We start from the raw sequence: 15,830 nt of genomic DNA, 5'->3' as shown, positions 1-15,830 counted from the left end.
ACCTGAGTCTCGAAGATAAATGCCAAATGGTACACTTTTTCTTTTTCACAGATGTTAAATAAAGCTAAGAGCAGATGAAAAAGAGTCAGCTTACCATGTTCACTGAATAAATCATTACCACTGTAGGTACTTGTATGTATACAGCAGTTGCAAATTTCAGAGTAAGAAACTGATCCTAGGAAAGTCCTACGGATGTCCTGACTCCAGTGCTCAATTGTCTGAATGATCGTAGATTTCCTAACATCTTGTCCATTCTAACTCTTTCCAGGAGGCTTTTTTTTGGATTGGATTGGATTCATTCTCTGAAGTAAACGGAAATTATCTATGCAGCTATTTTTTAACTCATATAATTAATATTTTCTGCAGCTTTAAAGAGTATTTTCAGCATCATCTTTTAATCACTAACTGCTATGGTTTTACAGTGTCCTACAACTACTTTTACCTCAGGAAGCTCAAGCAGGCAAATGATCATCCTTCTCTTCACACTCCTCTTTGAACACCATTTCACAGGAATACAAGGGCTGTAAAAGCCTTGCAGCTGATGGAGGGAAGATCCTCCCAAGACACATGAGAAACGTCCCTGCAGTGCATGCTGCAATGTGGATTTTCAGTTTCTCTGAGCTGTAGCTCTCCAGAGTTTTTTCATAAATTAGAGAAGACTTGGGAGTAATGCTTTGTGCCATGGGTTGTACTAGTTCCCAAAGCTGATGTGAATCATAGGAATGGGAGGGTGGCTGACAGATACCTTAGAGCTCTGCTCGTGGGCCATATCTTTTTGTGGTATTACAGCCATGGGTGCCAAGAGACCTGGGCTGTTGGATTATATTCAGCTGTGAAAATCTATGAATGGTAGAATTCTCTTTTAAAACAGGAGTGATTTGTCTTACACCACCACAATTCTTCTCCCCTCTCCTGTCATCTGTTTTCAGTTCTTGTGGGTCTACTAAATGCCCTGGGAACATCACATGAGGACACCTGAACTGTTTGAAGGTGTAAAGCCTGCTGGAATACTGGGGGGGGGGACTGTGAAAATGGAGGAAGACAGACTTTGTACATTCTTGTCCACAGTGTTTTTTGGGATCTGACCTGAAGAGGACTGTTCCCTGATAGTCCTGGGACACAGTCTTAGTGGTTAGAGGTCCAGGACAGGGCCATGACTAAGACCTCTCTGATCCTTTCATTGCTGAATACTCCAGGACAAGACGCAAGTGACCGTAAGTTGGAGACAGATGTCAATATTTGACAGTGTCTCTGGTCATGTGCAGAACTATGGACATCTACCTAATTTCACAAGCATCAAGGTAGTTCTATGCAGATACTCTGAGTATATGGAGTGTTGTATTTCTAGGACACCCACAGAATTCAAGCACTATTTTTCAGATTGTAGGACTCGTGAGGTTAGCTGGATAGTATGGAAAAGTGGTGTGAATCTGAGGCACTGCCCAAAATTATCATATGATCTGCTTTAGCGCATTTTGTTATGTTTATCATGCAGTACATCTGTGTTTTATTTAAAGATAAATAAGAGCTGGGAAAGATTCACAAGTATCTGAACATTTGTGATATTTTCCCAAGTGACCTACTTATTGAAGGGATGCTGTACTTTGACTTTGAACTGTACTGAAAGGAAGTTGACACTGGCAACCCACCAAATTAAACAACAAAAGCAAACCTTGATGTTGGCAATGCTTGACTGATAAGTCCCAGCACATACAGATCTATATGCAAATAAAGATCTTTTATTTTCATTAAGTGACAGATAAAATATTTTACTTTACTGACATGATAATGATTCATGCTGGGAAAAATCCTGGCGGCTTTCTCAAATGTTTCTGGTATTTTAAATGTGCTGATAACTTCTATCTGAAGTATGAACCACCACGAGCACTTTTGACAGCTGCAGTATCTTCTGTAGTCATATTTATTCTTCATCAAAGCTTAGGGAGAGTCAACACACCCCAAGCTTTTAACATTTTGTTACCAAACAAGTATGTTTTATGGATTGCAGTGAGGGCCATCTAACATTTCTGTGTTCATCACAGCTGTAGCAATCAAATTTATGAGCAGCGGTTTTGGAGTCTGAAGCGTATTTGTTGAACACAATGGGCCTTTTATGATCTGTGCTCTTAACTGCTGACATTGACAACAAGCCTGCCATCTTCAGCCACACCCCTCATGAACAGCTCCAGGCAACCCAGTTGGAAAGCAGCTTGGCAAGACAGGAGCGGGGGCCCTGGTGATCACCAACCTGAATGGGAGCCAGCAGGGAGCTCTTGATGCAAAGGTGGCCAGTGGCATCCCAGGCTGTACTGGACAAAGTACTCCCACCATGTCAAGGGAGGTGACCAGTCTTTCCCCTCTGCTCAGCACCAGTGTGGCCACACCTGCAGTGCTGTGTTCAGTGCTGGGCTCCTCAGTACAAGACAGATGTAAACAGACTGGAGGGAGTCCAACCAAGGGCCACAAGGATGAAGGGAGTGGCGCATCTCTTCCATGAGGAAAGACTGAAAGAGCTGGGACTGTTCAACTGGGAGAAGAGAAAGCTCAGAGGGATCCCATCAGTGTCTACAAATAACTGAAGGGAAGGTGCAAAGAGGATAGAGCCAGGCTCTTTTAAGTGGCATTCAGTTCCAGGACCAGAGGCAATGGGCAAAAACTGAAACACAGGAAGTTCCTTCTGAATATCAGAAAACACTTTTCTCATGTGAGGGTGATCAAGCACTGGCATAGGCTCTCCAGAGCCACTGTGGACTCTCCCTTTGTGAAAGTATTTTAAAGCTGCCTGGATAGATCCACATGGCCATGCTTGGCCAGGGCAGCTGGACCAGATAATTTTCAAAGGTCCCTTCCAACCTCAACCATTCTGTGATTCTAGGAATCACAATGGAAATCAACACCTGGACCTCCTTCCAAAATCTATTCATGGCAAAGAAAGGCAGGCATGGCATGAAGCTTCATATCAAGATATTACAAAACAGTTTCCCATTCAATACAAACTAAGTCCTTCTAAAAGCTTAGAAGTCTCCTGGTCTATTAACTGCATTTTTTTAAAGCTGCATTAAGACGCTGACTTTTTAACCACAGTTTAGGATGTTCAGTGCTTGAAATTTATACCAAAAAAAGAAGGAAAATAAGAACCTTTGGAAATGGGCTATTACAGACCAGCATACTGATCATAAGGAACTGCTGTGAAAGAAAGCTCACACTTGTAACCAAGGAAATGAAAAGAGGTAGAGATATATATATGTTTTCAGACTGTATAATCATAGAATCATAGAATAATGGAATGGTTTGGGTTGGAAGGGACCTCAAAGGGACCTCCAAGTTCCAACCTGGCATGAAGCTGAGTCAGGGGAAGTTTAGGCTGGATATCAGGAAAAGGTTTTTCACCCAGAGGGTGGCTGGGCACTGGAACAGGCTCCCCGGGGCAGTGGTCACAGCACCAGCCTGACAGAGCTCAAGGAGCATTTGGACAATGCTCTCAGGCACAGGGCGTGACTCTTGGGGATGTCCTGTGCAGGGCCAGCAGTTGGACTCAGTGATCCTGGTGGGTTCCTTCCAATGCAGAATACTCTATGATTCTATGAACCTCCCTGCCATGTGCAGGCAAGTCATCCATTGGACCAGATTGCTCAAAACCCCATCCCACCTCTCCTCGAACACTTCCAGAGATGGGGCATCCATGGTTTTTCTGGGCAGTCTGTTCCAGTGCCTCATCACCCTCACACTAAAGAATTTCTTCTGTGTATCTAGCATAAATATCCCCTCTTTCAGTTTGCTCCCATGATGTTCAGTGATGAATTAACAGGAGGTACTGCTTTTTGATACACAGATGAGCAATTTGCTATCCAGGATCTCATGAAATGTAGATGCCATATTCATATTCAAGGTGATTTCGAAATGTGCTCTTAGATATAAACCAGTGATATAAATCTCAGAGGAATGCCAATCATTTGCCAATCAGATGGAATTATAGTCTACAGACAGATGGATGGCAACATAATCGAGGCCTACCAATGGCTCATTGAAACATCATGCAAAGTAATCACCTTGCAAAGTAGTACCTGAGTAAAAGTTAAAATACAAATTATTACATATTACAAAAAGCAGGAGTGAAAACCACCCAGATGTAGGCAGAAGGGTTTTAGTGGCTTTGTATGGCTGCAGTTCTGGTGTCTTCAAATGCAGTTGAATATGGGAGATCTAGAACTCATTGAAAAAGGGAACAGAAATTATGAAAAGATGGACTGGCATCTCTGTGAGGGGAGACTAAATAGATTAGGATTCTTCAGCCTGGCAAAGAGACAGGAGAGAGAGTATGGCAGTGATCTGTCAAGAATGACTTAGAGAAGGTAAATGCAATTATTATTTTTATATTGCAAAACTAGAGGTTATCAGACGAATATCAGATAGCACGCTCAAAAGGCACATTTTTTTGTACAACACATAATAAAATTATGGGACTCACTGCCAATGGATGGTCTGGAAGCCAAATTTAAAGTGTGACAAAAAGAAGATTCCATGAAGAAATGGAAGTCCCTCAAGACTTGAGCAGCCCCAAAGCTGGCATCTGTGTGGAGGGACTATATATTGAAACACTGTTTCTGTATATTTAATTGGTGCTTCCATTTTTTTCCCTAAGAAAGTGTGGAGATTTAGCCAGAGTATACCTTGTGTTTAGCTAGACCTAGCAGAGAACCTATTCTAACAAGGGGGATTTAAGCAGACAAAAAAATAAAAATATTACTGAAAACAGCCCTTAAAGATTTCAGGGTTAGCTTTTAATAAAGAAAATTAAAAATGGAAGAAGCTGGGTATTGTACTCCATCTAGTCTTGTTCTGAACCAACAGAAACAACATGAGTTGAATCCATGATTTCTAAGAGGGAAGCTGTATATACTATTCAGAACATGAAGCCTACGGTAAACAAGTGTTTGGTGTCTGCAATAGTCACATCATGAAGTAATTTAGCTTTGATGGATGGATGTCTAGAATTTACCCAGGTGTGCATTAAAGCAAATCCTTCTATTCTTACCAAAGAGAAACAAAATGCAGATTACAAAATCATTAATTTCGATCACATTATAGTATCTCCCATTTTGAATATTCATCGGTCACTGCTGGTTAGTCACATGCTAGATATAATTTTTGGAGCGTACTAGAAAAATCCCTCTAAACACATAACAAACCTGCTCCCAGAAGAAAGAATTTTATGCAAGTAGAGGCAAGTAGTAGAAACAAAGAGTTTTCCTTTGATTGGGATGTGAAATAAAGATGTATCATGTCCTTAATGTCTCTTCAATGTCTACGCAATATTGACTGTGAGTCAAGTCCTAAGATGCAATGGTAAGGTAGAAGGAATCAACACTCTTAACTCAATACACCTTTTGAAGATATGTAAGTTACATATTTTCTTGAACAAAGTTTGGCATTATTAGAAACAAAGTAGAATATTGCATAAATGCTTGACACAAATATTGTAATTAGTGAGTCAGTTGCTTAAGTCAATAACCTGCAGTCACGGATTGCCTACTGAGAACCCTTTTCTAAAATAAATTTGATGATAATAGCTCACTCACATGGCTCATTTTTTAAATGAAAGTTTGGAGGAGTATCCAGAATACACATAAATTTGACAATTGAAAATGAAGGCTTTCCCCACTGGAAATTCTTCATCATAGATAAACTAAATAATGATATATGTCTGAAGATGACTGAAGTTTCTGAGAAACTTCAGAAGATTGCATTTCTCTTGTGTAGAAAAAAAAATCAAATTACTTTATCATACATTCTCCATTAAAATTAAAAAAAACCAAAATCTGTTTTAGGAAACTAGCAGCTGGAAACTTTATTCCTTAAATCAAATCAGCCACAGCTATAGGTAGAATCTTAAAAGTTATGATGAAGAACTATTGATAGGTTATTCTGGGAGCAACTAGCATGAAGGATAGGTTAAGGTGTGGGCGTGAAGCTAGTGGAAGTTGAGTCTCAAAGCGTTCCAGCTGTCAAGTTCTGCTGAGCTCTTCGCACCCAGCCTTGTTTGCAGTCTTTGCTGATTAATTATGGCTCAAAGCTTGCAGTGCCCCATCCAAAGCCGGGCTCCCCTGCCCTGCCGAAGGCAGCGGATGCTGGCACCGGTTTATGGGGCGGCCACAGCTGGGGTCGCAGCAAAGCCAAGGAGCATCACTAAGGGTGATAATGATGTCATGGTTCAAGGAGTGTCTGGGCAGTGCTCTTAGTCACAGGGTTTAGTTTCAGGCGTTCCTACATGGACCAGGGCATTGAAGATCCTTATGGGTCCCTTCCAAGTTGAGATACCCTACGATTCTACGAGCAGGCGCTGCCGCGAGGCCGCTGCCGGGGCAAGGCGCTGGAGAAGGCGGAGGACACGCACCGAGAACCGGCACCGCCCCCCTCAGCCCGCGCAGGGCCCGCCTGCCCCCCGCCCTCTATGGTTCGCTCCCGCCGGGCGCATGCGCCGCGCCGGCCGGTTCCACATCGACGGAAGGGCAGGAGGAGCCCGGCGGGGCGATGGCCAGCGCGGGCAGGGAGGAGCTGGGTGAGGCTACCCGAGCCGTGCAGCCCGGCGGCGGCGGGAGCGCCCGAGGGGCGGCGGGATGGCGGCTGGCCGCGGGGCGGAGAGGAGGGGTCGTGAGCGCCGGGACCGGCCGGCCAGCCCCCATCCCCCCTCTGCTTCAGGAGAGATGGTTCGGCCCACCGGGGATGCGCTGCGGCGCTCAGCGCACCGAGGCGGGTGGGATGAACCATCCCACCTGCGGCGGGGGTGGGCGCTGTGCTGCGGTGTCTCCGCCGCGCCGGGGCCGCGGAGGCGGCGGCGAGGGCTGAGCTCCTGGTGCCGGATCGGCGGCACCGGGGCCGGGCGGGGTGAGGGCAGCGCAGCCGGGGGCTCTGCAGGGCGGCAGGGGCCGCTCCCCGGGGGCGGCAGTCGTACCTGGCTGGCGCTCGGTTTCTTGGTGAAGTCACGGCCTCCATAGAAGTTTATGGAAATACATTCTCTTTGCATCGTTAGGTGACGGTTTTATCTGCCGTGGAAGACTGGGTTGGGGTTTTCCAGGGCGTATGTGTGCTTACATATTAGCTGTATTGTAGTTATTGCATTTACTGTATATTAGTGTTTCCATCTTTAAGTGGTGGAGGGCACACAGGTATTAATCTCTTAGTTTTTCTGCCCATGGGTGGACGAGTTAGCACGTAGCTGGTTTAGTTATACAGTACAGTTGGGGCTGGGCTGGGCACATGGAAAATCTCATCTCAAAGCTGTGTTCACAGAATCACAGGATGGGCCAGGTTGGGAGGGACCACAGTGGGTTCATCGGGTCCAACCTCCCTGCTCAAGCAGGGTCATCCTAGAGCACATGGCACAGGATTGTGTCCAGATGGCTCTTGAGTATCACCAGTAAGAGAGACTCCACAACTTCTCTGGGCAATCTGTTCCAGTGCTCGGTCACCCACACCGTAAAGAGGCTCTTCCTCGTGTACACGTGGAACTTCAGTGCATCAGTTTCTTCCTGTTGCCTCGTGTCCTAGTGGTTGGCACCACTGAGAAGAGCCTGGCTCCATCTTCTTGGCACCCTTCTTTAAATATTTAGACATGTTAATGAGGTCCCTTCTCAGCTGTCTGGTGTTGAGGCTGAACAGGCCCAGCTCCCTCAGCCTTCCTTCGTAAGAGAGATGCTCCAGTCCTCCAGTCATACTTGTTCCCCTTGGTGGAAATCTGAGGATTACAGTTCCACTATAATCTGCAGATTTTGTCCTGTCCAGTGGTAATGATAGGACTTGGAAAGACATGCTTCAAATTTTATTGTCCCCAAGGCTGATCCATCTTGCATTGAGAGATTGTCACTTTGGAGGAAAGGAGGCTGAAAGAAATTTTAGCACTTTTTTTTTCCCCCTGAAGTTCACAGATCTGACAGTTTTCCTGCCAGAACCTATAGAAATGGGATTTTCTATGGGATTAACTGTTTAAAAATGCAGTTTCGCGCCTGATAATAATTCCGAAGTCTTTTGCATGGTTCAGTGCTATTGAATACTTAATAAAATTGAACTCTTGCCAATGTGTTGTCACTTGAGAGCATGTTAATTGTAGAAATGTGTGGCTTGGTCTAGGCAGGATAGTGGATTATTTAAGACTAGTGTCTGTCCATATAAATGATCCATTGTGGGTTGGGGTAAAATTGCTCCTCTAAAAGTGTGCAATAGCTATGCAGACCTGTGTGCACTTTGGTTTAATAACTCAAGTGTCCCATTTTATGAGCCTTCTGGATCCAACAGTTACAACGCAAAAGCAAACAGTTCCTCCTGCTTATTGAGGGGCATTATTGACTTTCAACATTTGACTAGAAATAACTGTTCTCAAGATTAATAAATTCTACCGCAAAGCTGAATAAATCTACTTTATTAAGTTACAGTCTGTAATGGAGAGAAATAAATGACCTGAGATTTATTTTCCAGAGAGAAATAAAAACGGGATTGAAATAACTGCACGGAGCATAGCTTGGAGTTCTTGACAAACAAACACAAGCTAATTCTCACTTTTAGTATTTTGGAAAATGTAATTATTAGCATTTAATAGGAATTTTTAAACCAGATTTGATTTTCCTTTTCAATTTTTTTATTTTGAGGGGTTTGTTTGCTTGTTTTTGTATCTCTTATATTCAATAGGAGTAGCTGTAGTGGAAAATAAAAAGGGAGCTGGCTTGTGTATGATTTAATGGGGTTATCTGTTATTTCCCCCTTGAGCTAGGAAAATCTACAAAGGTTTATCCATCTGGACCAGCATGCCTCTAGCAGTACCATTCATAGTCACTTTGTCTTTCTCTGTAATGTCTTTGGAGGTGGTGGAAGCATGTGACTGAGTAACGTGGCAGTCATGTGCGCTTTGTGGACAAAGCACTACTGTACAGTTAGCTGTCTTCTGGAGAAGTGCTGGCAAGGTTATTTGTAGGCTAAAGAACCTAAATACCTAAACAGGTACTTCCTTCTGTGGTTGAGGGAGTAACTGAGCATTACTTTGAAAATAATTAGTGACAATGTTTTCTTTGTAATTACATTTATCTTGAGAGCCCTGGTTCTGAATGCTGGATTGAAAAGCTTCTCCACAGCACAGAGGCAATACACTGATCATCTGTGAACTGAATGCAGTTGCTGGGAACACCAAGCCTCTCCTGTTGTCACAGATGTGGTTGCTGCCAGATAAAAGTGTTGCTTCTGTGTTAACACTGCAGTAGACTCCTTGAATGTGTCTGCTGTTCATAGACTTAGTCACTAACTTTGTCCCATAAGAGCAGCCAGCCCTGGTTGGTGGCAGAAGCTCTGGATATGCCCTCTGGATCACGAATATGACTTTCTATAGCCTGTGGGAAAATATTAGCATAAAGCCGCATTTTAGGCTAATGTAAAGATAATGTGGTGCTGATTTTCTCTTTTATGCAGCAGTCAAAACAGCTGCTTGCTAAATTGAATCTTTATCCCAATTACAGAGGCGCTGGGTCACACTAATAAACACATTTTACTGAACTGTGAATCTTGGGCAGTGTTTCTGGCCCTGTGGGCGTGTTCTTGTCTAGAAGCTGACTGAGCAGTGAAGTATGTACAAGGCCTCCTTTGCCTATTGCTTTTTGCTGAGCACTTCATGTACGTGTGATGTGTTGCTCCGACAAGACCTGTGTGTTCCTTCTCCCATAAATGAGTAAAACCAGCTGATGCAAACAATGGTGTGCTGTATCCTGTCCCCCAAATCTTCATATGCTTGCATGTCAAATCCAGTTCATTCTGTTTGCTGACACTGACTTCAAAAACCTGAAGGGAAAAAACCCCCAAGCGAACAAAAACCGGATTGTATTGTTAAAATGGATTTAGAAAAGGGGTTTTAGACATTTGTCAGGGGCATGACCTTCTCCAAAGGAGCAATAGAAGATTGTATTTGGCTTTTATTTTTAATATCTCCTTTAAGTTGCTATGCCCACCTGGCAAACTGCTTCATTCTTTTGTCACTATTTCTTCCATAAAATGAAAATGATGGAGATCAGTTTTATCCCTGGTGGTGATGAGTGGTTCAGTTAAATTTGGAAGTGTTAATTGCTTGAGCAATATAGAAAAATTAACTAAAGTTCTCAGTGGAAATTAATTTCTTTGCAGAACTTTTGAACCAGCGGATTTCTTCAGCATGCTCTAAAAGCTTTAGAATTAAGTAAATTTATTAAAAGTTCAAAAGTTTCTTTGGCAGTATGTCCATAAGTGTTGGCAAGATGCTGGCAAATTCTAGGGGATAGAAAAGTACATGTGAAGATACAAAACTGGAAATACTAGTCATAACAATTTTAGCACTATGGATTTAATCTCACTGTGTAACTGGGGGCTGATTAGTGATTAAAATTCGGGTCTTTGAGGATACAGTGTTGACATTTATGCATGATTATAGTGTGATGTGTAGCTGTAATGAATCAGTGATTTATCTCTCCAGTGGCTTAAGGAATTAGTTTCAACATTGGAGTGATAATGCTGGGAGAAGTTGAAATGCACTTTGTGTTGCCTTGGTTGATAGTAGCAGTACTCGCAGAGCTTTTCGGCACCCTGCTTTCGTGGATGTTCACAGAAGAAAGCAGAAACAATATCAGTTTAATTAACTGTTAAAGACAATTAGAAAACAGCATTTGATCTGAAAAGATTTTTGTGGTGGAACAAGGAGGAAAGAAATTCATATTGGGTGGTGGAAGGACAGGGCTGAAAATTGACTGGTGCTTTGTCTAAGTGAAAACAAAAGGGTGTGCAGAAATGAGTTTCCTTATTTTTAGTTGTGCTGAATAATGATAATGCAAAATTTTCAGTGAGCTCTGTGTCTGAGCACTGGGATGGATTATTCATAGTGTGTTTGGATGCAGCCAGGACAGTTTGGTGGAGCACGGATCTAATGTTGGCTGAGGTGTGCTCTGCACCATGTGCTTTGTGAGAGCAGCCAGACTCTGAATCAGTCTCTGATTCAGGTATGACATGCGTATGCTTTTCTTGTGCTGCAGTTTGAGATTGTATTTAAATTGCACATACTGGACCTTTGTAGGAAGGAATCAAAGGAAATATGGGTATTTGGTGCTAGTTTTCTGGTGGTGACTGCGGACGTTCCAGAATAATTAATTTCAAGCTAGGTCCAAGTATGCAAAGCTCAAGCTTTTTTCCTTTGCTCTAGACTACAAGTTTGGACCCATTAAATTTGGATGTTACACAAACACGGATGTCAATGCAGGTAGGGACTGTGCAGTTGGACTCAGCCACATTATTCCAACAATAGGGATGTATTATCAAATGAAAACCCATGCTTAGAAAGTCTTATGATCCAAACCTCCTGTTAATGTCTCAGTACCATTACTGTTAGTGGGCTCACATATTTAGGCCAAAACAGTTAACCAGTCATGGGATGAAGGAGGAAGGATGAGGAAAAGAGACAATTCAATAGCATTTTTATGGCTGGAATAGAGACCAGATAGCATTGTTGGAATGTTTTATGTAATGCAATATTTCAGAGGAACCTGTATAGTTATGGCAACATGAGCTGGTGCTCATTGCTGTTACCTGTGTTTTATAACTTCTAATGGAATTTATTCTCAAATGCATTCTTACATTAGAATAGGAACAGTGAACTCCCAGCCTTAGTGTGCATATTGGAAATGGATATTCTTGGGTCTAATTTAAGCAATTTCTGAGAAAGTGGGTGAATGGGACAGTGGGGCAGTGATAACAATAACCTTTAGATGACTATATGGCTTTAAGAATGGGAAGATGACTTTTCAGAAGAAAAATAGCTTGTGTTAGGAAAATTTTTATTACTTAAAAGATGAGGGGCATGCTTGAGTATGTCTAAATCTATTCTTAAAGGACTACCTTTGGATCAGAAGTTGGGTCAGGAAGTTGGGAGAGAAAGTAAAATGGGATGTCTAAAATGTTCAGAGTCTTCTGTGTGTCATCTGGCTGCATGGTAAACAGTGTAAATGTGTGTATATGTCAAATGTTTCAGGTTGCAATGGAAGAAGAAAATTTTACTTTTCTCCCTTGACTGGGAAGTAGGTGATATCCACCAAAGCTGTTGGTCCTAAGGGTCATGCTCGTCCCTTGCTACTGCTAAATAAGAACCTTACTTGCTGCGTGTTGTCATTATTGTTTAGCATTATGAAGAGCATCCTACAAAATGTGATGGAGACAAATCTGGAATTTTTTTTTTTTTTTTTTAATATGTTGTTGAAACTTATGTGATCACAGACTTGCATGCTTGTAGTTTGGCTTGTTCCTTCAGATTGTGACTTTAGAATCAGTACGTTAAAGAATGAAAATCAGCCTAATCAACTGCTCACTAGGTGAAACTTCCTACTCCCTCTGATCCCTGAGGAGATAGATGTTGGTTCCAGAACTAGAGTATGCAGGTCTTTGTGAGCATCAAATGAGCCCTGCAGGGACTCAGAGCTGAGGGGGAGGATGGTTGTGGCATCCTCAAGAACTAGTCAGCACAGTGCTGTGGGAGCAGAGGGAAGGAACTTTGCTGCTCCTTCTTTTGATCAATTCACAGACTGTATTCCAGGTAGAGAAATGTGATGGAGTCCATCCTGACTTGTGTAATTAGACTATCACTGAGTATGAATTTTCTTTACAGTGTACTTGCTGGTTGAGCCTCTGACCTCTGGTTTTTGCTCGACTGGGCATCTTTGCTTCTGTCAAGTGCTTTCATTGCTGGCTTTCAGCTTTTCCGACATGAAACTTTGATGACTTCTTCGTGTTTTCAGGAGAGTTTGAGCCATATGATTTAATTTTAATGACTTGGATAAGCTGCCTTCTGCTTTGTAGGATTTTTACACATGTTCTACAGTTTTCTTTAGAAGTTTCTGTTGTTTAGCATTGGCTTCAGTGCCCTGCTGGTGGGTTAGACATCTCCAAGGTTTCATAAAAACCTTAATGATTTGTTTAATGGCTGTGGTGGGTTGACCCTGGCTGGATTCTGGGTGTCCACAAAAGCTACTGGAGAAAATATAACAAAATGCTTGTGGGTTGAGATAAGGACAGGGAGAGATCACTCGCCACTTACAGTCATGGGCAAAACAGACTTGACTTGGGTAAATGTTGGGGTCTCCTCCCCTGCCATGTAGCCCTGGGAGAGGGGCCCTGAGGGCACAGACACGGGGCTTCCCTGTCCCTGCTCAGCCTCGTTCCCATTGGTTGGTTTGTGTTCCCTGCGCGGGCAGAAGGACCCTTGGTCCCGTGACTGGAACAGTTCCTGGGCAGAGCTCTGGCCATGCGGCTGGAGAAATAAACATCTCTGAAACATCTAGCAAGAATCTGTCTGTCCATTATATATTTCCTTTCCACGGGACTCCTGGTTTGATATATGCGTGTTGCAGGATCCCCACTGCAACAGGTAAATTAATTGAATTTCTTACCAGTCAAATCAGAGCAGGGTAATGAGAAATAAGAATAAATCTAAAAAATCATCTCTCCCTTCTTTCCAGGTGATCAACTTCACCCATAATTTCTGTACTTCCTCCCCTCCACTGGTGCAGGGAGATGGGGAATGGGGGCTGCGGTTAGTTCATCACATGTTGTTTCTTCTCCTTCTTTCTCTTCGGGGGGAGGACTCCTCACACTCTTCCCATGTTCCAGTGTGGGTCCTTCCCATGTGAGACAGTCTTCCAGAAACTGTATGTGTCCCCTACTGGGTCACAAACCTGCCAGCAAACCTGCTCCAAGCTTAGGCTTTTCTCTCCGTGGGGCCACAGGTCCTCTGCCAGGAGTCTGCTCCATCGTAGGCTTCCCCCGAGGTTACAGCCTCCTTTGGGCATCCCCCTGCTCCACTGTGGGTCCCTCCAGGGGCTGCAGCTGCATCTCTGCTCCATCCTGCATCTCCATGGGCTGCAGGGGCACAGCTGCCTCATGAGGGGCTGCACCAGGGGCTGCAGAGGAATCTCTGCTCCGGCGCCTGGAGCACCTCCTGCCCCTCCTTCTGCACTGACCTTGGGTCTGCAGGGCTGTTCCTGTCACATATTCTCAGTCCACTTTCCAGCTGTAGCTGCTCTGCAGGTTTGTTTTCCCTTCTTAACTATGTTATTGCAGAGGTGCTGCCACCATCACTGGTGGGCTTGGACTTGTCCAGCAAATCATCATGAAACCAGCTGACATTGGCTCTGTTGACATGGCGGAAGCTTCCAGCAGCTTGTCACAGAAGCTGCTCCTGTAGCCCCATCACTACCAAAACCTTGACACGAAATGGCTGCTTTGTAATGTAAATGTAAATGTGGTGTGGTTTTTTTGTTTGTATGGGTTTTTTTTAATACAAAATGTTAACATCATAGGGATTTCTCTTTTTTTTTTGGAGAAAGTTACGGAAATTGGGACTTATTCAACATATTTTATGAATGGATACTGTGGTAGGCAAGTGTAGGGTAAATAATCTTTTTGCTCTTGGCAGGATTTGCTTTGCTTAACTGTAGTAATTTAAAATGGTTATAATTTCCTCAACATTAAAGTGGCATAAGCTGTTAGTTTTGCCTGAAAGGCAATTTTGTTCACTACTGACTGCTTGCTGTTACTTGGTGCTGTTATTTAGCTGGAGTTTTATGCCAGTTTAAAAAGGTTCATGAAATTGCAGCTTTCAAAGCATGCAGCCTGATTCCTGTGTTTTGGTTCTTTCTTCAATGAGTGGACATATTTTCTGTGAGATCTGTCTTACCGATCTGTTTTAGGATGGGGATGTGCCCTTGCTCACCACTGCTGAGTGCAGACTGAGTGTTTAATTCTGCAGTAGCTACCAGTGGTTAAGATGAATCTCATCCTTTTGTAATGATGAATGACTTTTCTGCTTTGCTTAATGTTGCATTAGCTTGCAAAATGATTTAAACCAGCGACATTTTCATGATAGAAAGTTGTTTTTCTTAATGAAAAACTGTCGTGTTTGGCCATAATAATAATGAGATGATGTTCCACTTTAAAGAGAGAGGATATCCTGTGCAAGCTTGTGCTCTATGTATCTGCTTAAATCATCTTTATAGTTAGGAACATGTTTAAACCTCATGGCCTGGGAAGTTTGAATCATGTTTTGCTTCTGAACTGTAAAAGCTTGTTTCTAATGCTAATGTAGTGTTAACTCTGTTGTACATGCATGGAAGTAATGAAGCCTTTAATTGATGAAGAAGACTCAGATGGCATCTCAGATGAAGAGCATGAAAATACTTTCCTGCCGGTTAAGACGCATTACCAGCTTGAGAATGAAGAAAGCATTACGTATGTGTTAAGTATCTGCTTATTCAAATTTCTTGCCTCTGACTTGTTTCTTGTGAGCAGTTTACTGAACTCTGAAGGGGTTTTCTTGCACCTGCAGAAGAGTTTTGTGGTTATAAATTAGGACTTTGCATAGTTCTCCCAAAAAGCAGCTCATTTTGAGTAGGTTCTCTGTTCTTTTGATGCAAACAATATACTGGCTATAAAATATTCCAAGGTTCCCATTTGTAAAGGAATTGGGATACTCAACATCCAAGTGCTGTTTAAAGAAGATTTTGAGAAGACTATGGAGATAACCTGTTTCGAAAGTTTCATTATAAAAGCTTGTAAATGTTTTGGGTTTTCTTTCTTTGGATAAAGCTTTGGCTGACAGCATTGTGATTTGCAGCTGATGATTGTTTCGAATGTTACTGGTTTTAAAATGACATTGATAAAACTTGGTAATTTTGACTCTGAGGCAGGAGAACTATGAAATTTCTGAGAAATTAATATTTCATAAGCTGGAATAAAGACCTGAAGATCAGACATGTGTGTTCTATTTGGGGGTGCTCACATGT

At 42.8% G+C, this 15,830-nt stretch overlaps 1 protein-coding gene across 1 annotated transcript in view; it reads left to right on the top strand.

The window, feature by feature from the left end:
• The first annotated feature begins 6,451 nt into the window (after positions 1–6,451).
• SLC36A4 (solute carrier family 36 member 4) overlaps positions 6,452–15,830 on the top strand; it is a 203,815-nt gene continuing 194,436 nt past the window's right edge. The window contains 3 exon segments of the mRNA XM_048295281.1: positions 6,452–6,473; positions 6,476–6,559; positions 15,153–15,276. Of these exon segments, the coding sequence (XP_048151238.1) occupies positions 6,452–6,473; positions 6,476–6,559; positions 15,153–15,276 (230 nt within the window).

This window comes from Corvus hawaiiensis, chromosome 2 (genome assembly GCF_020740725.1).
Source record: "Corvus hawaiiensis isolate bCorHaw1 chromosome 2, bCorHaw1.pri.cur, whole genome shotgun sequence".
Classification (NCBI taxonomy): Eukaryota; Metazoa; Chordata; class Aves; order Passeriformes; family Corvidae; genus Corvus; species Corvus hawaiiensis.
Note: the sequence above shows the minus strand (reverse complement) of the source record. Positions and strands in the feature narration are given on the sequence as shown.